At 42.5% G+C, this 24,197-nt stretch overlaps 1 protein-coding gene across 2 annotated transcripts in view; it reads right to left on the bottom strand.

The window, feature by feature from the left end:
* Marf1 (meiosis regulator and mRNA stability factor 1) overlaps positions 1–24,197 on the bottom strand; it is a 48,800-nt gene that overhangs the window by 18,935 nt on the left and 5,668 nt on the right. For both annotated transcript variants that reach the window (XM_052759591.1, XM_052759590.1), the window contains exons 2-19: positions 23,982–24,179; positions 22,132–22,821; positions 21,243–21,414; positions 19,660–19,886; positions 17,510–17,627; positions 16,731–16,903; positions 12,876–13,298; positions 12,134–12,294; positions 11,891–12,049; positions 10,627–10,816; positions 9,213–9,391; positions 7,895–7,975; positions 4,578–4,814; positions 4,370–4,489; positions 3,700–3,875; positions 2,074–2,294; positions 1,172–1,314; positions 689–822 (exon numbers count right to left, since the gene is read on the bottom strand). In XM_052759591.1, coding sequence (XP_052615551.1) covers positions 689–822; positions 1,172–1,314; positions 2,074–2,294; positions 3,700–3,875; positions 4,370–4,489; positions 4,578–4,814; positions 7,895–7,975; positions 9,213–9,391; positions 10,627–10,816; positions 11,891–12,049; positions 12,134–12,294; positions 12,876–13,298; positions 16,731–16,903; positions 17,510–17,627; positions 19,660–19,886; positions 21,243–21,414; positions 22,132–22,821; positions 23,982–24,122 — 3,745 coding nt within the window. In that variant the 5' untranslated portion in view covers positions 24,123–24,179. The remainder of the gene's footprint in view (positions 1–688; positions 823–1,171; positions 1,315–2,073; positions 2,295–3,699; positions 3,876–4,369; positions 4,490–4,577; positions 4,815–7,894; positions 7,976–9,212; positions 9,392–10,626; positions 10,817–11,890; positions 12,050–12,133; positions 12,295–12,875; positions 13,299–16,730; positions 16,904–17,509; positions 17,628–19,659; positions 19,887–21,242; positions 21,415–22,131; positions 22,822–23,981; positions 24,180–24,197) is intronic.

A 24,197-nucleotide genomic window follows, 5' to 3' on the forward strand; every position in this document is an offset into this window, starting at 1 on the left:
CTAGAAGAGAACTGGGAAAAGACATACATTCTAAGTTTTATTTAACTCTGGAAACCTGTGACCTCAGGGACACAAAGACACTCTACCTAGTAAGGCAGGGGGGTATGATATAATTAACAGGTCTGTCTCCCAGACTTGATTCTACTGAACTACTACAACTGGAAAGACAAATGCCACATTTTGATGATTTGTTTTCTTCCAAAGTATGCATGGTGAAATAATTCTCAGAGCTAAGACAGAGTCTCCATCAAGTGACATGGACACTAGAAACTGGGGCTCACAGTTGGGAAGCATTTAACAAAGTGTTGGTTACAGCTTCTTCTCCCCTTTGAGTAGATTCTTAAAAACCAGTGTGCTTTCTTATAGGACACATGGCTTCCTTTCCTCCAAAGAACACAGGTTCTGTGTACCAGGCAGTTTTACAAACCACACTTCCCAGGGAACCATTAAGAACCATAGAAAGGGAGAAAAAAGGGCACCCTCCCCTAAAAAAACAAAAAACAAAAAAACTATTTCATTTAAAAGTAGTCAATGACTAGGATCATGTCTGCAATCCCAACACTTTGGGAGGCTGAGGTCAGAGTACTACTCTAAGTCCAAACCAGCCTGGGCTACACAGTGAAGTTGGGTCTCAAAAGTACAATAAAAACAAAGGCACTACTGAGATAGACAACATCCCTCCACATACCTCTTTTGCGGATACAAATGACCATGTTGTCATCTTGTTGGGACAAGCAGATGGTTGTGTCTGGGATCTCTGATATGATATCCATCAACTCACAGACACCATATTCTGTGACATCCCAGTCCTTTGAGAAACACCTATGTTTTAACGTGGGAAATGGGTAAAGAATGGGTAAAACTGTTGTCATAGTAACAAGTTTTACAAAAACACTGCTTAACAGAGATGTGAGAGGACTGTTTAAAGCCACAAGGAAGAAAGAGCATTAAAAAATGTTTGCTTTTTTTTTTTTTTTTTTTTTTTTTTTTGGTTTTTCGAGACAGGGTTTCTCTGTGTAGCTTTGCGCCTCTCCTGGAACTCACTTGGTAGCCCAGGCTGGCCTCGAACTCACAGAGATCCGCCTGGCTCTGCCTCCCGAGTGCTGGGATTAAAGGCGTGCGCCACCACCGCCCGGCTGCTTTTTTTTTTTAAAGCTTCCCATCAACTCACCAATGATAAGCCTGTGAGAATTCTTTCACAACGACCTGCTTGCTGGCCTGGGACTTGAGAAGTTTTAGTAAATTCTGAGTAAAACGTTTCACTTGGGCCCTATGAGTAAGGGTCAGCAGACGCTTGGAGCCCATTCCAAGAATCTGAAAATGAAATGTTCTTATTACTTATACTATGAAGAACTCAAAAGATATGTAGCGTCAACCTCGTCTGTCTTCCTTGCTCTTCTTACTCTCAGACTATCTCCTTCTATGTACAATGTTTGCATTTGAAATGGACACAATTCAACATGTACAGTTAAAAAGAACAATGGCCCAGCTGTCTGGGGCCAGGTTCATTTGTTTTCAAAGTGCTATTGTCTCAAATGATCATGTGAGCACAAAGAGAAAGAACACATGCTCAGTCTGGATGACTAATTTCAACTCTAAAAGATAGCTAAAGTTTTTCAGGCCTTTTTAACAAGTGGGAAATTACGAAAACACTGTCATCAGGGGAAGTTACAGGCAGCCTAGATAGGATTTAATGCTAAACCCTAGTCCAGTGACTAATGTCCAACTTATGAAGGGTAAAGCCCTCAACTCCCTGGTAGGTACCAAGCAAATGATGCTTACAGCAGCCCCTTGTAATGAGCATCCCAGAGAACACTGCTGGAAAGGTACCAGCCCCTAGACACCGGAAGGAAAATGCCCACAGGCCTCTAGGGAATTCTTCCAGGTTGGAAATTTGTAGTTTCTTCAAAACTTGGGAGGGTGCCTGCATTTTGAAGCAAGCTCTGACAGGATGTTTAGTGCAGTATAGCTTTCTGAGAAATGAGGTTACTATTTGTCTGTGTCTGGCTGTGGCAGCTGAAGTCATGGAAGAACACTCCTTTCTTTGAACAAATAACCCCTCCTACCCTTTACCTGTAACACATGAGGCACTGCTTCTAGTAGCTCAATCAGCTTGGAATATCCATAATCTGAAACCCGGCACTGCTTTGCAAAATGGTGATGGTATGAAGGGATGAAATTGCTAATTGGTAGTATACAAGATGGTTGGTTCTTCAGTAAATCAATGACTTCTCTGCTGAACTGGATCAGCTGGGGATTACCCACAGGACTTTTAGAACGCAGAAGCCAAGGGTCTAGAGAAGGAAAAAACACAGAAGACCTCAGGCATAATTTTCACTGACACAGTGAACATAGTGTGTTCACTATGCAGCAAGCTGCTGTTTCAAGTTTCAGCTTACACACACAAGTGCCACATAACCAAACAAACAGGCCATCTTACTATAGGCAGGCAAACCATTCCCCCTAATTCTCAAAAGGTGTCAAAGGAAAGCACAGAGTACTCTAGGGTTATGGCAGAAGTGAGGATGAACAAGGATTTCCCAAACTACACTGGCTATATTTCAAAGATCCATTTATAATTTGGACATATCGGTAATATTTTTCCCACAGACATAGTATAAATGGGCCCCAGGCAGGTGACCCATGAGAATGGAATTAACCAATAATGGAGCTCAAATATTAACCGGAAAGCTATGGGAGGCAGTAACTAGAGCAGGACGGAAAACAGACTGAGAAACAGATCTAGCTACCTACTTCCTTCCTGAGACAGTCTCACTATGGAGCCCTAGCAGGACTGGACCACACTATGAACAACAAGCCTCCCGTCTCCTAAATGCTATGATAAACAGGTCTGCACCATCACAAAAACAAAAACAACTTAAGTTGAGCTGGAATAGTGGTAAATGCCCTTAATCTCAGCATTAGGGCAGGGAAGGCTGAAGCAAGAGGATCCATGAGTTCAAGACAAGCCTGGGTTATCCAAGTAAGAAACTATCTCCAATAATAATTATTATTATTAGTAGTAGTAGTAGTAATAATAATAATAGTAATACAAAACCTAAAAATAAAACCTAAAAAAAAAATCAGACAAAAACCTTTATAGAAGTAGAAGGGATTTGTGGACTCATGTCACAAGACACAAAGTGGGCCTCCCATGGGTACTATGCAGCTAGAGACAGAGGGAGGAGAGGATGGATTCAGGAAGGGGCTCCTGCAGAGCTCCCCAAGAGCTGCTGACTCAAGCTCCCAGTTACCTTCTCACCTTTCCTGTACAGGAAACAGGTGCAAGCCTAAAAAGGAAGACACATTAGGGCCAAGGAGAAGGGGTTGTGGGGGAGGGAGAGAGAGAGAGTGAGAAAGAGAGAGAGAATATGTGTATGTGTGTGCATGCACTCATGGCATGGCACAGCTTGTGAAAGCTGGTTCTCTGCTTCTACCATGTGGATCCTGGTGCTCAAACTCAGGTTGTCAGGATTCATGGCAGCTGCTTCTACTCTCTGAGCCATCTTGCTGGCCCGACGCTGGTATTTTCAAAAGTCAGATTCTAACAACCCCTTAGCATCTGGGGAGTTTTAAGATCAGAGGAGACACTTTGGTGAAAATGGTGCTGCTGTTTGAAATCAAAACCACAACTTCCTCCTGGCCTCCCTGTAGACAGGTTGGAGCTTAGGCCTTAATCCCTGATACCTGCCCACCTACCAGTGTTGGGAGGCGGGGGCTTGTTGTGAATCCACTTCACTACTTTGACACCATTCTGGGCAGTGGCAATGTTCACTCCTGGAATGCAGGTGATGAGGTGTTCTAAAGGGACACCCCTGGGGCTGTCTTGCATTATTTCTAGGTCACCAAACTCCGCAGCATAGCAATCTGGAAAGCTGAAGCGGGTAAAGGTTAAATGAAAATAATAAAAAGGGCAGTGCAGGCTGAACAGCAGGCTTTAATCTGTATCTGCTGAGAAATAACTGCTGTAGTACTGGCCTCTGTGACACATTCTAACAGCTCTAGAAATTCTTGGGCAGTGTTCTGTAGGGAGTTAAGTATGGAATTGGCCTTTGGCTGTGGCCTGGTGTACTCTGATGAATGATTTTCTCTCAGCCTTGGAACCTGAACACAGATGAAATGATGCACTTTATTGGCACTTGTACAGCTTTCAATTTGGATGCACCTCTTTCCTGCAGAGAAGAAACTGTCCTCGTTTTTATGAAATTCAACATAAACCCAGTTTCTTGTTGAAATATTGAGTGCATGGATCCATTTCTCAAACTTCAACCCCAGGACAGAGCCCTATTTCTAATCCTTGGTTCAGTCAGTAGGCAAACTGCAGGAATGACCCTACAACACTCTACTTCCAATGGCTAACATGGCTCACCTTAGCAAAGGCACAGTGCCCTCATGGGTCTGGAGAAGACTATGAACTTGAGGTGCAAACACTTTCAAAGAGAGGACCACAAAAGGAATCTTGTAAGAGTCTGGATCAAATTCATGTTCACTGCAGGAAAGACAGCAAGCAGTGAGCTGACGCTTCTCAGGAGTGGAAAGCATTCCTTGCTCACACTCTCTGGAGGGCGCTGATGTACCTGAAGTTCTTATTAGAGCAGTGCTGCCTGCAGACAGGTTCATGATACTCCAACTCTTCAAACAGAACTGGGCTGCAGTTTGTGGAGGAGCCATCATGTGACTGGGAAGAGCCTAGGGGGCTCTGGCGGGCCTGGCTGCTGGGTAAGAGACGCACCAGCGGCCCAATTCCCTGTTCACGGATTGCAATCGTGTCTGTTAATTTATATAAATCAGACACATTTAACTTGTGTCCATACCTAAGAACAGGAAAGAGATGTTATCTTAGAATACTTTTCTTTTTTCTTTTTAAGATTTATTTATTTATTATACATACAGTGTTCTGTCTGCATGTATGCCTGCACACCAGAAGAGGGCACCAGATCTCATTATAGATGGTTGTGAGACACCATGTGGTTGCTAGGAACTGAACTCAATATCTCTGGAAGAGCAGTAAGTGCTCTTAACTTTTGAACCATCTCTCCAGCCCTAAAACGTTTTCTTATGTAGAAACACCTGACCTGTTTAAATAAACATAGAATGGCTTCCTCATCTCTCCAAGAGTGACACGAAACTACTGAGCTCATTCAATCCTGCAGCCATGTGGTTCCCTGCCAGCTACAACAGTACTCTCATGTGTTAGCCCCTTCCCCCTCCAGTGTCCTCACCTTAAGTGTCTAAGATGTGAGTTCTCTCAACATGTGTCACTCCAACCACTGCCCTCTGAAGTATACTCCTTTTGAGAGATGTTCTCACCCACACTGACCTCAACTGTGAACCACTGTCCTCTATACCTGGACTCCTCAACCCTGACTTGGATTTGCTATAGCTGGAGCATAATGGCCCAGGCACTGGAAGCAGACAGATTTGAGTTCACATGCTGACTCTACTGCAGCCTTTGTAAACTTAGTCAAAATAAACAACCAGTTTGAGCCTCAATTTTGCTGTCTTTAAAACACTGTGATAACTTGTACCTCACAGTGCTGAATGAGGATAGTGTGTGATTAGGCATAGGTGGGGCTTGGCCTGGGTACTAGCAATTCCTTCCTACCTCTCCAGGTTCCATTGCCAGTTCTCCACATCCATCAGGCTTCTTTGGGGTCTCCCCACAGGGGGAGATAAACATTATCTCTATGCTCTCTCACTGTTGGTTCTAAACTCTCCATTCCTTTAGAGTGAAAATAATTGATCTCTCAGGATTGACATTTGCTCAGACTCTAAACCCCTTCCCTCCTGGCTCTATGTCACCAGTAGTCCCCAAACCTCACCCTGCTTCCTCAGCCCCCTGAGATTCCCCATGTCTGGCATGTTCTCTTTCCACATACTTTCCTTATCCCACCACCCTCACCACTGGGACCTCGCTTGCTTCCCCGGCCTTCCATTGACTTCTACCTCCCTCGCACCTCTTCTGGACCTATCTGCTTCCCTGCCCATCACAATGCCTCTTCAGCAAATAGCAACCAGTACTTTCAGAGCCAACATCTCTCTCACAGAGCCTCCAAAATAGCACTCTAACTCTCTAGATCGAGACTCCAACAGTGCCCCAAACTTCTATGTCCAAGACCTAACACTTACTGTGCCCCACTCAAGCTTCATGCCCCTGGTTCCTATTTAACTGTCCCACCATGTTCCCAGATCAAATGTTTTCTACCTTTTACCTTGCCATTTGGCTTCCTACCCAACACCAGTCATCTGTTCCTGATCCACAGGCACTTGAATTTCCTCTTTCTTTAAAAAAAAATTATTTCATGTGTATACATGTTTTGCCTACATGTACATCTGTGCACCACATATGTGCAATGCCCTTGGAGGCCAGAAAAGAACATCATATCCACTGGAGATAAAGTTATAGGTGGGTGTGAGTCGCCATGTGGGTGCTGGAAATTGAATCTGGGTCAACTGCAAGAACCTCCTAACTACTGAGCCATCATCTCTCTAGCCCAGTGGTTCTCAACCTTCTTATTCTGTGACACTTTAATACAGTTCCTCATGTTGTGGTGTCCCAGCTCAGCGTAAGTTATTTTTGTTGCTACTTTATAACTGTAATTTTGCTACTGCTATGAATCATAATGTTAATATCTGATATGCAGGATATCTAATATTTGACCCCTGTGAAAGGGCTGATTGACCTCCAAAGGGATTGCTACCCACGAGTTAAGCTCTAGTCCACCCATCCATCCTTCCATCCATTTACTTAGTTTTTGAGACAGTATCTCAGTCTGTCCTTTGCACAGCTGAGTATGTCGTGAACTCCTGATGTCCTGACCTCCACTCCCAAATGTTGGAATTACCAATATGTGCCACCAGGTCTCAAAGGGACTTAAAACCTCTGTGGCACATAGTTCCTGTAGTCTAACTGCATCAGCACAGAACTGGCCCAATGCAGAACTCTTCCTCTTTTTCCCTCTCCTTGAAGATGGTTCTGACCACCATACCTCTCTGCTCACCCCCATTCCTCCATCCATGCAACAGCTCATTCATTACTCATGGAGTAACTGCCACACCCCTGTGCTGCCTTCCTTTGGATCTCTAAAGCATTCTCTCTTCCCTGAACCTCCTTTTCACTAACATTTCTCTTTGATTCACAGAAGAATTTGTGAGATTTTCTCTTTCCTTCTAACAAACTCTCTGGACACAGAACCATGCCCTTTGCAAATCTGCATTTTCTGCAGTGTCTCAGCTTTTCATAACACCTGTTGTGCACTGCACACTGAAGATTCTAGTCCCTGTCTAAAGTATAGAGCAAGCTCACAAGTGCCATTCAAACAGTAATAAAACTAGTTGGTAAAACAAAATAAAAAAGCTTAGCTTTGAGAACTGTGGTGGTTTGAATAAAAATGACCTCCATGAACTAACTCATAGGGAGTGGAACTATTAGGAGATGCGGCCTTGTCAGAGGAAGTGTGTCAATGGGGGTAGGGCTTTGAGGTTTCAGAAGCTCAAGCCAGGCCCAGTCTCTCTCTCTCTCTTCTTGCTGCCTGTGGATCTGGATGTAGAATTCACAAGCTCCTTCTCCAGTACCATGCCTGCCTGCCTGTGTGTCATCATGCTTCCCTCCAAGAGGATAATGGACTAAACCTCTGAAACAGTAATCCAGACCCAATTAAATGTTTTCCTTTATAAGAGTTGCTATGGTCATAGTGTCTCTTCACTGCAATAAAACAGAAACCTGAGTCTAAATTTGCTAAAAATGAAAGTTTAAAACAAGTGCTAGATACAAATTTCCAATCTGGTCAGCACTGTCTCTGTGAGAAGTTCCTTAGGGGTGAGCATGATAGTTTTTCACATAAAGTCACCAATCACTACTGACTGTATCAATGGAACAGTAAGCAGAACTTACCTCTTTTCATAGATGTCTATAAATTTAAAGAGAGGCAAACAACAGGCGGGAGCATCCTGAAGAATAGAGATTGTTTCTGCACTGCAGGACAAAAACCACGAGTTAGAAGGGACTAGTCCTGTATATTACAAAGTGTATGTATATTTTCTTCTTCTTCTTTTTTTTTTTCTTCAGTTTTTCAAGAGACAGGGTTTCTCTGTGCAGCCCGGGCTGTCCTGGAACTCCCTCTATAGGCCAAGTTAGCCTTGAACTTGTAGAGATCCTCCTGCCCTGTCTCCCAAATGCTGGCTGGGATTAAAGGTGTGCGCCACTACCACCCGGCCAAAGTATGTTTTTTAAACGTTCACAAAACTAACACAATGTACATGCAGAGTGAACTTTCTAGTTTCTGGTATGTCAGAGTTTACTTTTCAGAAAAGTTAAAAAGAAAATCAAAAGGATTTTAGGGACAAGTCAATGAAAGATTATCAAGTCACTCCCTGGGATTCTGTGGGACTCAGTAACAGGACCACATCAGTGCAGCAGAAAGACATGGGGTCTCCTGAGAACAGGGGCAGGGGCACACACTGGGTTTTAACTCAGAGTGAAGGCAGAATAGCTTGAGTTATCTCTTGCCATGTATGTCTTATGTGTTAGATGTATGGGACTGGGATTCCTGCATGTGGTTGGACATGTAACTGCACACTGTATCTTCATCACTCTTCACAAAAAACATACCAAAAGTACTCAAAGAAAAACAAACAAACAAAAAAGCCCAACCTGGAAGGGTGATTAGCCTGGAGCCACAGGATTAGAGGGCTTTTCTCCAGTTCTCTTACTTCCCCAAATACTGCAAAAACCTGAGTATTATTTTTATTCTAAGGAAAAAACAAAAAACACCAACAACTTCAAATACTGTCCAAGTACAAATCAGAGAGGTCCTTAATATTCCAACAACACTCAGAGTGAATCCTATTTCACTAGCTCCCCACCACAGCGGGAGAGCCAAAGCAGCACATACTGACCCAGTCATCAGGGAGACTCTACACAAAGACTCCAGCCAGTACTTTATCCTTTTCAGGCTTCTGGGAGTTACTGTAGGGGTGTGCTAGTCTTAGAACCTGTTCTGGGTATACAGTATGCTACTTCACTCCCAAAGGCCTACCAAGTTCAAGCTTGAACAAGAGCCAGCGGGTGGATTTCAAACCCTATTAATTCACAATAACCTTTACTGCATACAAGAAGATTGGAAATGTGATAAAATATTTATTTATTTTTCAAACTGTTTGTGAGTCAGTTGTTATGTCATGAAGTGAATGTCTTGGATGCTGTTTTTTACCTTAGTAAAGATAGTGACTTGCTGGCAGCTCCTGTGGAGAGTGAGACCAGAATCTTCTTGCTGCCAATCTTGTGCCTCTGGAGGCTGGTCACTGCACAGATTGCTTCTTGCAGGTTTCCCATCTGCACAATGGCCTTAAGCTGGTAATCGGTATGGGGACTGAGCTCAACACTCTTGACCTACAATAGGACAAAATAAAACAGAGCACTACCAGTATCTACCCAGAGCCTGTCATCTTAAAAAATGAGAAAGAACTATTGAGGAATATGCTAGTATATGTCAGGGCCTGCATGAGGAAACTTGTCTGAATGAGGTACTATAGGTGTGACCAGAGTGCAGGTGATCTTCAGAGAAGCTAGCCTGGCCAGTCTGCCTGTGTGCTCTGGTATATGTCACTCAGAGACCAGTGTTTCTGTGACTCTGCAAAATCCCAGGTTTATAAAAGGTGCACTTTTTAGCAAACTGCACCTAAACACTGGGCTGGGTACATTAAAATATAATGAGAAATAGCCAACATTCCTTTAGACCAGTAGTTCTCAACCTGTGGGTCACAACCCCTTTGGGGGTTGAATGAACCTTTCACAGAGGTCATATATCAGATATCCTGCATATCAGATATTTACATTACAATCCCTAACTACCGTTAAATTACAGTTATGAAGTAGCAATGAAAGTAATTTTATGGTTGGTGGTCACTACAACATGAGGAACTGTACTAAAGGGTCACAGCATTAGGAAGGTTGAGAACCACTGCTTTAGATTTTCTGTACTTCTGGATGTATGCAGCTCTTAGTCCCTCTATCTATTAGACAGGCACTTCCCATGACTAGCTTCATTTTCTCTGGGGTGATGTCCTAAACTGTGTGTTCTATACTTCTTCCAACACACAGAAGGGAAAAGAAGTTCAAACCTGCCCAGTCATACCCATGTCCTGGCTGTGGTTCTGTGTGTCCATTAGACCCTCTGGTTGGTACACCAGGGGTAAAACCAGCAAGGACAGGAGTGAAAGGGTGGTTGGGGAGCAGAAGCTGGAGGAACCACTCAGCAGTTAAGAGCTTACATAAATTACTCTTCCAGAGGACCAGAGTTCAATCAAAGCATCCATGTTGGGGGGCTTAAAACCTCCTATAACTTTAGCTCCAAAAGACCTGACACTCTGGCAACCACATACATCTGCACATACCCACACAGATACACACACATCCACATAACTAATTTATATCTTAAAAAAAAAATAAAGAGAGAAACTGGGTACTGTGGCTTATGCCTTTAATCAAATCAACTGGGAGGCTGGGGCAGAAGGATCTCATACACCTAAGACTAGTCTGAGCGACAGAGTTGAGATCCTGTCTTAAAAATGCCACCCACTCCCAAAAATTCAAACTAACTACCCTAATAACAAGAGTGAAGGTACCTGGCCATGCCTGGAAAAGGCCTCCTGGAGGAGCTGCTGCAGCTCCTTCCGGGACAGTCGGTAGTCCACGTTGCTGACTTGGATGTCAACACCATTTGCAAATGGGTCTGGGCAGTCATCACTGCTACTAGGATTAGCAACGTTGAAAGCAAGTGGCAAGGCTCTGTTTAAAAGGTTTGGAGACATACTCCTGCAGAAAACACATAAGGTGTGAACAGTTCTAGGCAGTGGGTTCTGCCAGTTCGACTTTGTCTAAAACTACCAATAAAAGACCTTCCTATTTGATTTTGCAGTGGATTTTACCTTAAACCTATGCTGATTTAGGCTTACTGTCTAAAGTACTATGAGTTGACCTCAAGAAAAAAATTATTCAATATCAAATGTTATTTCACAGAAATATTTAAGGCAAAACAGAGAAAATACAGGAAGCCTTCCTAAATTAAAATTCTACTCTGGGCATTTTAGTCTTACAAACTTAGTCTCTAATGCTGACGTAAGGCTTAACCTCCTCTGATTTACAAGGCCTACTATCACACATAAGGCAGGCTCTGGTGACAACTGTTACATGAAATTGTACATTCCCTTTCTGCAGTGATTTAATTTTTTTTCTAAGATAAGATCTCACTAATTAGCTCTTGCTGTGCTGAGATTCAGTATGTAGACCAGCTGAACTCAATCTCAGAGATCTAAGATCACTGCCTCCCAAGTGCTGGGATGAAAGGCATGTGCCACTGTGCCTGGCTTTTCCAGTGATTGTTAACCAGCTCTGCATAGCAAATACAGTGTAAAAACAGGCCTTTGTGGCAGCTCTGTCTGCCAAGTCTCACAGCAGCCTCCCACAAAGCACCATATTAAGAGCAGCCAATGCACATCTCATTTTGGCTTCCCTCAACACAAAGAGTGTTAAAATGTTGGTTGTTTTTATTCAAGGTCTTACCAAGTTAACACAGGTTGGCCTTGAACTCACTTATGTAACCCAGGCTCATGATCCTGTCTCAGCTTCCCAAATGCTGGGAACATAAGTATGTACCACTATACCTGACTATAAGGACATCTTAACGTACTTCCCTGTTGACATGGAATCGCCTCGATTTCCAAATGGAGGAGGGAACAATGGAGGAAAGCACTGCCTCTGAATGTCAGCTATGGTAACCTTCAGGGAGGGTCTGGCAGGGAAAATGGCAGACCTGTCTCAGTGTCTAATATAGTGACCTGTAACCTTCCTGCTGCATATTCACCCTTTAAGTGAGAAAGCTGGACTTACCTCGGAGACCAAGACTGAGAGGTGAGCAGAGGGCTGACTTGCCTTGAGGCGATTAGCTTGCTGAATGCAGATGGATAGCTCACTTGAAAGACAGTCTCCTCTCTCTCCTTCTTCTCTACAGGAGAGCTGGCAACACTCCAGGAACTGAGGTTCTCTTTTCTAGCAGGAGGGAGAATTTGTAAATGTCACAGGTCTCCCATGGTTTCATAGAAGCAGTGACCAAGAAAGAAAAACTGGACATACTTCTGACTGCTTCTGTAAAGTGGCTCCATCAAGCCTGTGTTCTTCAGGGTGGGCACTGAAGTACTTAGACTACCATTAGGTAGTGCTGCCAGTCTCCCATGGCCTTGCTGGTGGTGCTCACTGTTTCTGCTGCCAGTCTTTGACTCCATTCGGCACAATTCCTTTAAAGACACAAGTGCAGCCGGGCGGTGGTGGCGCACCGCACCCCTTTAATCCCAGCACTCAGGAGGCAGAGGCAGGCGGATCTCTGTGAGTTTGAGGCCAGCCTGGGCTACAGAGTGAGTTCCAGGAAAAGTGCAAAGCTATATAGAGAAACCCTGTCTCAAAAAACCAAAAACAAAAAAAAGACACAAGTGCAGTGGCCTTAAAATCTAAGTACCAGCTGGGTGGTGGTAGCATATGCCTTTAATCCCAGCACTCAGGAGGCAGAGCCAGGTGAATCTCTGTGAGCTCGAGGCCAGCCTGGTCTACAGAGTGAGATCCAGGACAGGCACCAAAACTACACAGAGAAACCTTGTCTCGAAAAAAAACAAAAAACAAAAACAAAAACAACAAAACCAACCCCCCCAAAACAAACAAACAAACACCTAAGTACCTCAGATGGGTTAGATCCTATATAGAGAGTAAAGCGACTGAGTCTCAGCAAAAACAAGAGGACACAACAGGAACTGGTAGGCACAGGACATACAGAAAGAAACCAAACCTATCATAAACTTCAAAATGCAAGAGATATCAAAATTACCTGTAAACTTTTAATGTTTATGTTTTTTGTAGCAGATCCAGAATTTGCCTGCAACCCTTTTCCAGGCATGGCTTTGGCACTGGGTGACTGTTCACTTGTGTCTTTGATGAGGCACAACTTTGTGTTAACTTTTTTCGGTGACTTCACTTTATCAGCAATTGCATTTGAATTCTTGGCTTCAAGGAATTCTCTATGCTTTGGAGTTAACGACACAATGATCCTGTTACCAAAGACATCTTCATTTTCCATTCGCTTCTGGGCCCGCTCTGCGCTGTCTTGGTTTATGAAGCGGAGAATTGCACTGCAGCCTGTGATACTCAGCACTTTGCCACCACAGTTATCAGACAGGCGCCTAAGCCTGTTGCTGATGCTCTTGCCATCTTTATTTGCTGGTAGGTTATAAACATAGAGCAGAGTGTGGCACTGCAAGCACAGGGAAAGTGTTACTTCAGGGTCAGTCAAAAGCACACATTCAATTTCAAAACAAGAACAAGTGTGGTCTCCACTTCCAACTAACTCACACAAGAGGTAGGGACAGCAACTCTGACAGGAAAGGGTAAACCTATTCAGTATAACTAAATTATGTTTCCAAACATCAGTTAGGCATAGATATACTGAGTGATTCTGTTTCTATACATTGTCCAGAAGAGACCAACCTAGAGACCAGTGACTAGCTGCCTGGGGTGAAAAGGGGGTCAACACCAACTGGCAGACATCACATGGAAACCATTTAAAACTGCAAGTGCAACTTAGTAAATATTAAAAACTAATGAGCCAGGCTAGAGAGATGGCTCAGAGGTTAAAAGCACTGACTGCTCTTCCAGAGATCCTGAGTTCAGTTCCCAGCAACCACATGGTGGCTCACAGCCATCTGTAATGAGATCTGGTGCCCTCTTCTGGCCTGCAGTCATACACACTTTATACATAATAATAAATAAATCTTCAAAAAAAAAAAAAAACAATAAAAACTAATGAGCCTACAGAGTGAGTTCCAGGACAAGCTCCAAAGCTACACAGAGAAACCCTGTCTCGAAAACCAAAAAATAACAACAAAAAACCACAAAGAAAAATAAATAAACAAAAAAACTAATAAGCTGTACATATCAGTCAATAGCTGGTTACTTCTGTGGTCAGAACCCTTCCAGATATCTTGGAATGTATGTATCAAGAAATAGGGCCAGGCAGTGGTTGCACACGCCTTTAATCCCAGCACTAGGGAGGCAGAGACAGGTGGATCTCTTGAGTTTGAGGCCAGCCTGGTCTACAGGGCAAGTTTCAGGAGAGCCAGGGCTAGAGAAAAACCCTGTCTGGAAAAACTGAAAATAAATAAGTAAATACAGAAACAGGGGTTGGGGGTTTAGCTCAGGGGTAGAGCGCATGCCTAGAAAGCAGAAGGCCCTGGGTTTGGTCCTCAGTTCCGAAAGAAAGAAAGAAATAGAACTGTGAAAATGCTAGAATGAAGATATTCAAGGGCAACAGCAAAAGAAAAAGATTTGCTAAAAAATGTTTAGTAAGGCCAACTATAGGCAGATACCACTTTTTTTTTAAAAGATTTATTTCTTTATTATGTATACAGTGTTCTGTCTGCACGCCAGAAGAGAGCACCAGATCTCATTACAGATGGTTGTGAGCCACCACGTGGTTGCTGGGAATTGAACTCAGGACCTCTGGAAGAGTAGCCAGGGCTCTTAACCTCTGAACCATCTCTCCAGCCCCCCACTTTTTTATCTGTCACACTGGTAAACATTTTAAAGAGCATTCTCATTGATAAGAATAGGAATCAATGTCACCTTCTTGGAGGACAAGTAAGACCTTGCCAGTGACTTCTGACCCAGAGCTACCACAGGTGAGAATGACAGCCTGGGTAAGCTGCTGTAGACAGTAAAAACTGAGTAGAAAACTTGTCCAATAATAGGCAGACTGCTTTAACAAATCAAGGGCCAGCCACAGACATGCTGTCAGTCAGCATTCTTTTTTGTTTATTCATTCTATTTTAAGACAAGGTTTCCTTGTGTAGCCCTGGCTGTCCTAGAATTCACTCTGTAGACCAGGCTGGCCTCAAACTCAGAGATCTGCCTGCCTCTGCCTCCTGGGATTAAAGGTGTGCACCACCACAGCCTGGCTTGTCAAGTCAGCATCCCAATGCTTAAAATTACGGGCAATTTTTACCAGTATTCTATGTGGACATGGAAATACATCCAAGATAAGATACTAAATTTTAAAAAAAGACATGTGACTTTAAAATTTCTATATATTTTTAACATTTAGAGAACAATGCTAAACTGTTACCAGTGGTCCCTCCCACTCAGGGTAGGGCTGAGGTTTTGTACTCTAAGCACACTGTTCTTGTTTTCACACTGACATTACTTTTGCAATTGGTAACTTCCTTTTTACATAAGTTATGTCAATCATCAACAAAATCTCACTCTTCCTGTGACACCTAAAACTCAAAACCCAGGCAAATACAACTTACTAAAGGGCTGGGCTGAATAACAGGAAAGAAAAACTGTCATTACCACTCTAGTAAATGAGAAAGCTTCCCATACAACTCCATGTTTTGGATAATTGATCTTTTTTAACCATAAGGCCTCTTACATGGGGCAAGCTCTGCCAAAATATCAATGGCATTTCTAGTTGGAAAGCACAAGATAGTTACAGAAGGAAGGTAATGCAGCTCCAGCCACAGGTCCCCAAAACAAATATGGTGAGATAAGAAAGAGGCTCAAAAGACTGCGGTAGGCTGTGACACTATTCCTTCAACCAAAGTCTGCAACCCGCAACTGTGAACGGTCCCTCACATGGTTTTGACTAGGAGAGACCCTGGGCTTGCTAGTAACTGGGACTAGCAGATGGGCTGGAAGACCTGAGCCCAGCCTCTGCTTTGCTGTGGTTGCCAACCTGCTTCTTTCCTAAGTACTAACTTCCACCTCCTCCAGGGAGGATGCAAGGTGCCATCCTTTCTCCTTGTTTTTGACAGGATCTCACTAATGAGCCCTGGCTGAACAGAAGCTATGCAGCCCGGTTGGCCTGGAACTTGTGATATCCCTGATGCTAACTACTAAATGCTGAGATTACAGGCATATTTCACAAGTACTAGGCTGGACAGTGCCATTTATAAAATATACTTGCAACTGTAAAGTTATTAAATTGTATATTTAAATGCATTTAATGTACGGGAATGTCATTCTCCTGTAATACCCACACTGGAGGTCCTTTCCATCACTGTTAGAATTTTTTTCAGAGTTACACATGCATTCCCCAAACAGCGTACACATGGCTCAGCACTGTGGCAATCATTCTTATCCCAAATCAAGTCTAACTTCTGCTGGGAATGTGTTCACACTCTCCTAGTATGTATGGACTACAACATCCAATGGCACCCATGCATGACAAGAAACAGTGTAAAAAGCACGGCCTCTGCAGCCTGCTGCAGTTTGGGAAGAAATCACCAGAAAGATACACAATTACTCTGCTTATCTGTAGCCAGACACTCAAGTGCATATGAGCTCTCACCATCTTCTCCACCCATAATACCTGAAAGCAAAACAACTTATAACTCTTCCACTGTTTCATCCATTTGATATAAAGTGCCTTTAGCCTTGGGGACAATAGCAAGTGCCTATCTCTGAGATAAAAACACAAGTTGGTTCTCTAGGCAAGTTTGAAAAGCACTAAAAGAAAACTCATCCATATTTATTCAAGACAAGAATTTGAGGTTTCCAAGCTTATTTCAAACTCTGATCAAGCTCTTGCAAAAAAATAGCACCTCGACCTGGTGACCCCTTGCTGAGGGCTGTCTCTCAGCCTCTAAAATCTACCACTAGAAACCAGCAGAGGCAACAGAAACCCACTCACAGGGATCTTCAGTGGTAACCTGGGGGGTAAATCAGAAATGAACTCTTCAAATCTGATCAGCTCGTTAGCATGATGCAGCAAGGCTTCAGAGGCTTGGTTTTTGTGCACCAAAATGATGTGAAAACCGTGCCTGTGCCTCAGGTCACTGAGTTCCAATGCAAAATTGACATCAGCTGAAAAGAAATGACAAGTTATTAGAAACATTCAACAGAAACAGCCCTGAACAGCTAGTGACGTGACCAAGGAAACAGGCAGGCCTGGCTCAGACTCAATCATTCTCCTCCTCCTTTTGAACAGGAGCACATTTTTTTTGTGAAGAATTAACGTGACAGGGCAATCATACCACACACCCAAGACATAACTTTCTTCTAATATTAACAGGGAGCAGGTTGCAAATCTGAAAATTATTCATCTTGCATTTTTTAAAGTTATAATACTCCCCCAAAAAAACATTTTCTTGAATAAACTGGCCTGCAATATCTCACAGAGAACATAAAGAATCAGACTCTTTTTTTTCTTTCTTAAATTTTTCAGACAAGTGCTCACTATGTAGCCCAGGCTGGCCCTGCACTCATCCTCCTGCCCTAGCCTCCTAGATGCTGGGATCAGAGGGGTGAGCCACCACACCAGGCTGTAGACTCAGCTGTTTCCCTAAACAGTTGTCAGCAATCATCACTGTATGCCCTGTGTTCACCTCTCTGTGGTTCTTTGGCTTGTACATTTCTGGTAATTCCCATACAGTGATTATGGCTGAAACCAGCAGATGCTTTGACACTTACTTGACACAAGAACCACAGTAGCTGGAGCAGTGTGTGTATTTGCAAACCTTCGAAGGCTCTGACGGAGTTTATCATCAGCAGCATTCTTTGCAGTAGCGTTTATATGAGCAACGGTTACCTGTGATCATTTATCAAAAGGGTCATTGAACAAGAGCTGGGGTTAGAAAACTGTCATACACTTGGTCCATATTTTTTTAAAAAACAAGGTCTCACTGTGTAGCCCAGGCTAGCCTTAAATTCTTGATCCTTCTGCCTCAGACTCCAGAGTGCTGGGATTAAAGAAATGCACCACAACACCTGGCACCTAGTGGATAACACACAGGAAAAAAAGCTCTTCAATTACTGTTGGGAATATGGAGGTTACAACTAGATCTCAATAACTTCAGAACTGGTTCTCCATATAAAAAGTGGAGAAATTAGCCCAAGTCTCATTTCTAATTGCTTTTGAACTTCTTTTATCCCCCTTTTAAAAAAGAAGAGGGAAAAGAAGTCAAATTCTAAGTTATCAAGCTTTCCATGATACATTTTGTCCACAATCTGAATGTGGTATGGTTAAGGTACAGTGTGGGTCATTTTATCACCCGTCTATGTCATTCACTGTCTGGAGCCTACTGGACCCGGGGCTGCATGACAGATGGAAGAGGAAATAACATTCCTAAGAAAGGCAAAAACTCTGACTCCTATTAAAATCCTATAGACTTACACAAAGCTGTCTCCAAAGCAAAGTGCCTCAACCACATTAATTTTCATTTGGATTTGACTCTGTGTGTGTGTGTGTGGGTGTGTGTGTGTGTAAAAATACATATTTGTACGTTATATGTGAATATATAATTCTAAGCAGAAACATGGAATGTCAATGGTATTATTTATCCAAAAGTCAAAACATTTGGATTCTATCTTTAGCTTTATAGCAGACTTTAAAGTCAGACAGCCTTGATTTAAATTTTAGTTCATAATGCTGTGCATCATACACACCTTTAATCTCAGCACTCAGGAGACAGAGATAGGTAGATCTCTGTGAACTCAAAGCTAGCCTCACCTACATACCAACTTCTAGGCCAGCCAGGGTTATCTGGTGAAACTCTCTCTAAATAAATAATTAATTATTCCAGTTCTTTCATTTATTGGCAATATAACCCTAAGAAAGTGGTTTCCCTTCTTAGAGCCTCAATTTAATCTGTAAATTGTAACTACATCCATGCTGTATGCCTGGCTCAGAAAGCAGAGAAGAAGCTGAGGCAGACAACACATGCAGCCACTACAGTGCACATCGCCAAGGAACAAGCAACTTAATGAAAGATCAAATGTTTCAATTTCAGCATTCTAAAAAGAAAAAACTGTGTGTGGCTTTCTCTCATTTGAAAATGGCATAAAAACATCACTAAACCAAGCTGGAATTGGAATTTTAAACAAAACACCCCCAAGTAATCAGGTCAGCTATAGTGGCACATTCCTTATTCTCAGCATTTGCGGGGCAGAGGCAGGCAAATCTCTGTGAGTTCGAGGCCAGCCTGGTCTACAGAGAAAGTTCCAGGCCAGCCAGGGCTACACAGAGAAACCCTGTGTCTTGAAGAATGGCAAAAAAATAAAAATAAAAAAAAATTTTTTTTTTAAATTATGTGTGTGAGTATCACATATGTGCCTGGCACCTGCAGAGACCAGAAGAGGGTTGTCAGATGCCTGGAACTGGAGTTACAGATGGTTGTTAGCCATCTTAGGGTTCTGGGAACTGAACTCCAGTCCTCCGGAAGAGCTGCCAGTGCTCTTAAATGCTGAGCCACTGCTCCAGCCCTCAGCAGATTACAATTCTTTCTTTCTTTCTTTCTTTTTTTTTTCACATTACAATTCTTTTTTTTAAAGATTTATTTATGTATATGAATGTTCTGTCTGTATGTAAACCTGCATGCTAAAAAAGGGTATCAGAACTCACTATAAATGGTTGTGAGCCACTATAGGGTTGCTGGGAATTGGACTCAATTGGACTCAATCTCTGGAAGAACAGTCAGCGCTCTTAATCAATGAACCATCACTCAGAAGATTACAATTCTTAACAAAAATAAATAAATAAACAAATAGATAAATAAATAGATAGCTAGATAGGTAAATAAACAAACAAACAAACAAACAAATAAATAAATAAATAAATTTACCTGGCAATTATTTAGTTCTTGAATAACTTCCTTGTTTTCTTTACTGATGTCGCACACACAAATAAACTCTGCTTCTCTGTGTCCTCTAAAAAACCTCTCACGGATTCTCTGTACAACAGTCGTTGCTGACCGGCCAGAGGGGACTGAGCAATTTTCAATATCCCAGAAAACGCCAATTGGGGGAAGAGCCTCCAGTACCTGTCCGGTGACTGCAACTTCTGGTGACCCTTAAAAAATATTAATACTTCCAGTTCCAGTTACACATAGTGAAAAAGAAAACAGTGAGCTAAAATGCAATAGGTAACTACCCATCATTCTAAATAGCAGAAATATCAATGTCATTGCTTGCCATTAAGTTTAAGGATAACAACTTCACTGGCCAGCCCAAGAAGCAACCACGATATCCCAGTGACATACTGGGAGCACTCCTACTTTTTTCCCCCGAGACAGGGTTTCTTTGTGTAGCCTTGGCTGTCCTGGAACTTGCTTGGTAGACCAGGCTGGCCTCAAACTCAGAGATCAGCCTGCCTCTGTCTCCCAAGTGCTGAATTAAAGGCATGCACCACCACCTGGCCACTCCTACTTTCAATAACAACAAACCTACAAATCAGTGGTGCCAAAACAACTCTATGTTAACAGTAGGACTTCACCCTCTGCTGACCCATGATGGCTGTCTGCTGGGTATGGAAGAGCATGAAGAGACCATCAAAGTGAAACTGGCACTGAGTCTTACTTTAAACTACTCTAATGTCATTAACATCTGTTTTAACCTTTCAGAGATGTTTTTGGATGATAAAATATCACAGTAACTACTTTTTAGGGAAATAATTTTGATTTCAAACTCTAAGGTTTCAAATACTACTAATAATCAGCCACTACTAAATTTTTCTAAATACTAAATATGTCTAGGGAGTATTAAGAACCTAAGCTGAGTTCAAGCATGGTGGCCCATGCCTTTAATCCCAGCACTCGGGAGGCAGAAGCAGGTGAGAACCTCTGTGAGTTCGAGGCAAGGATGGTCTATACAGAGGGTTCCAGAACAGCCAGGGCTATATAGAAAGACCGTCTCATAAACATTAAAGTAAACATACAACCTGAGTGAGCCCAAGTTTCCTACAGCACTTAATCTCTCCAATACACTCTCCATATTCTTATTCTGGTCTCAAACAGCCACAGCTCAACATGAAGTCATAATAATAGGACAGATATTTGCCAAATGAGGGAAAAGAAGACTCACATATACTTTGAAATGTAAATGCACAAGGAAATCTTTATAGGCAATTAAATACATTTGTGTCAGATACTGAAAACTCAAATGGAGGCTGTATAGGTGGCTCAGCAGTCAAAAATACTTGTTGCTCTTGCAGAAGACAAGGGTTCAGTTCCCAGCATACACATGGTAGCTGGCAACCTTTAGTAACTCCAGTTCCAGGGGATCTAGTGCCCTCTTCCGGCCTCCACAAGCACCAGGCACACATAAGTACACTTACATACATGCATGTAAAACACCCAAACACATAAAAAATAAATAAATGTTAAAAGAAAAAGACAAATGCACTCTTTAATGCTACACCATTATTTACCAAATTTCGAAGCAGCATGGCCTAGACTGGTTGCCAACAATGAGGTCTCCTTCTCCATTCCTTTTGTTCCACAGCCATTACACAGAGGGATAGCTCGAGGTGCAGGCTGAGTACTTGGAGGTAGTACATTTGGCCAGATTTTAGCATCATCAATTACACTATTTCTTGCTGGCTGTTTTAACATTTTTTTTAAAGGAAGAAATTTTAGACACAATTATAAAGAACTTAGACTCATATACAAGTGAAAACACCATTCTAAGCTTTTCACTTTCCTACCTGATGACCTCTGATAAATTGTACTTTCAAATCTTTATCAGAACTACCAGCTACCAATTCACAGTCTCATCTCAAGAAGCAACTTGAAATGATCAGGGACCTGTTCAAATACTCAGTCGTTTCCAACCTGGGACATGCATCTGTTATGAAAGAGATCTTACATGCACCTCCCATAAATAGCAGAAAAACCTTTCTTTGAATACTAGTGCGAATGGGGCCAAGCTTCATGTTCCTCATATTACAAAAAGACATGAAAGGGCCAGTGTAAAAGCTGAGTTTAACTTATAAGAACTCAACCACCTCTGTCCTAGAGAAGGATGAAAGAGATCATGGACTTGGCAAACTAAGATGTCCTGTAGGACATGGCTTTCTTGTGACCAGGGGCTCTAAAAGCACAAGCCACACACCTAACAACACTACTTTTCTAGATGGTCTCTCATTTTAACCTTTGCATCTTTCAGTATTAGACGAAGCTATGCTAAGGGAGTTCGAGCTACACCATGAAGAATCTTCAACCCCATGCACAGTAAAGATATGGCAAGATAAAGGCATTTCTAAATAGAACCTCAAACTTCATTATCTGCCCCCAGGTTAAAGAATAAAAAATACATACCTTGTTTAGACAGTCTTCACAGTAAAGTGAGCCCTTTAAACAAACCGGAGGTGCCACATTTAGGTGAAGAGAGTTGGTGCACAAGTGAGGTGTAAGCTCTGACTGGGAAAGACGATCTTCCAAACGCCCACAAACCCCACTTGGGAAATCAGAACAGGGGAAATAGCCAGCAGAGGTGCAGCTCTGGAGAGTCGGGAACTGATGCAGCTTGTGCATGTTACTATGACATGACTGGAAATGGAGCTTCCCACAACATGGTAGGTACTTGCAGGAAGGTAGGTTACTCTCTACACACATGCTGGGAAAGCCACTCGCAAGGCCCACCAAGTTGCTCCTAGCAGAGGCATTCTGCAGTGAAGATACAGACTGGAAAGCAAACCCTGACCCTACTTGACACGTGACTGTCCTGGTGCTTGGTGAGTCTAAGAGTGAGCCTGTGTGAATCAAGCTCCCAGAACCTCCACTACTGCCGCCATCACCACTACCAAAATGCATGGGTGAAGTGGAGGGTTCATTAGGGCAATGAACACAGCAGCTTACTTTGGGAACAGCTGAGAGCTGTACTTTTGGTTGCTGAAGAGAATGACTATCAGGAAGTGGGACTGCTGGGAAAAGTTCAGAGTCAACATGAAGAGGTGATGGTATATCCTTTAACTCCACAGCAGCTTTCTTATTCTCCATGTACTCTTCCTGAGGAGAGATCAGAACACAAGTCAATTTTTGGAGACCACTGTATTTTGTTCTCTCTACTAACACTACTAACACTACTGTGTTAAAAAATGAAAAACAATGTTCAACTCTCTTTACACCACTTAATCATAACTGAACAAATATAACAGCATCCAACTAAGACCAGGGACAATCTTCAGAGAGGTCTGCAGGAAGGCAACACAGAAACATACAACTAAAATTAATGCTATGTCAGAATCTTAAGACAGTTAGGCAGGGGGTTCTGTTTAGTTTCGGCAAGCCAGGTTAACCACCATACCTCAGAGACTATATGTAACTTCCCCTTGCTTCAAAGTACTGTCTAAAAAAAACTGGGGCATACAACCAATGATTTCACAGCATTAAAGGAAGGTGGCTTATAAGCAAGTAGCTTCCTTTTATTTATTCCTGTAGTTGTTGAGTAAAGAGTTTTAGTTGGGTTCTCCTAAAGGAGGAGAGTGACGTTCCAAACACTATGAATGAGACCAGCCATCTACCCAAAGTGGTCCAGCTGTGCTGCTGACAGCACTGAGGAAACACTGAAGCCTTAATGCAGCTTTTATACTATGGCCAGTGCAAAGATACAGTGATTAATTAGAACCACCCATTCTCAGTTCAAAACCCAGCACCACCAAAAAGGAAAAGAAAGAATATACTTAATGTTCTCAAGAAATCCTGAACAGAACGGTATTGTCAATATTTTCTAACTTAATAGACTTAAAACTAAGAGGGTGAGCCAGGGACAGTGATCACATCTGTCTGTAATCCTGCACTTGGGAGACCAAGGCAGAAGGATCACAAATCCAAAGCCAGCCTCGACTATATAAGAAAAATTTATCTCCAAAGCCACAGGCCAAATCCACTTAAGAAAGTTATAGTTAAATACAATTTATTTTATACTTTTCACTAATTTTATGATGCAAGCTTTTGGAATTTGGGGCTTTAACAAGAAATCAAATTCCCCCCAGTTTTAAACCTTAAAACCTGTTACTCAGAGTGGAATACAGAGTTTTAGCAAGTGTGTTTCTTGTTGAATGAGAGATCATAAAAATGTGCAGGGTGTTATATGGGCAGGAAAGACTGTCCCAGATCACCTGTACCAATTATCTATTCACAGCATGCTAAGTCTTGCACATAGTTACCGTTTGGGGACTAAGAGGCAATGTCTGCTCAGAATGAGAAAAGCAACCAGAGAACTTCCAAAGCCACGGCTTAGCATCATTATCTTGGTGAAGCCATCTAAGTGTTCTACTGCAAGGGTTCTCAGTTCCGTTCCCTTCCATCACATAGCCAGACAACGTGGTTCAACATTCTTTCATCTTTCTTTTCTCTCTTCCACCCTGTTAAAAATGAGTTGT

The sequence above is a fragment of the Peromyscus californicus genome, unplaced genomic scaffold, assembly GCF_007827085.1.
Source record: "Peromyscus californicus insignis strain IS unplaced genomic scaffold, ASM782708v3 Scaffold_3__1_contigs__length_106647218, whole genome shotgun sequence".
Lineage (NCBI taxonomy): Eukaryota > Metazoa > Chordata > Mammalia > Rodentia > Cricetidae > Peromyscus > Peromyscus californicus.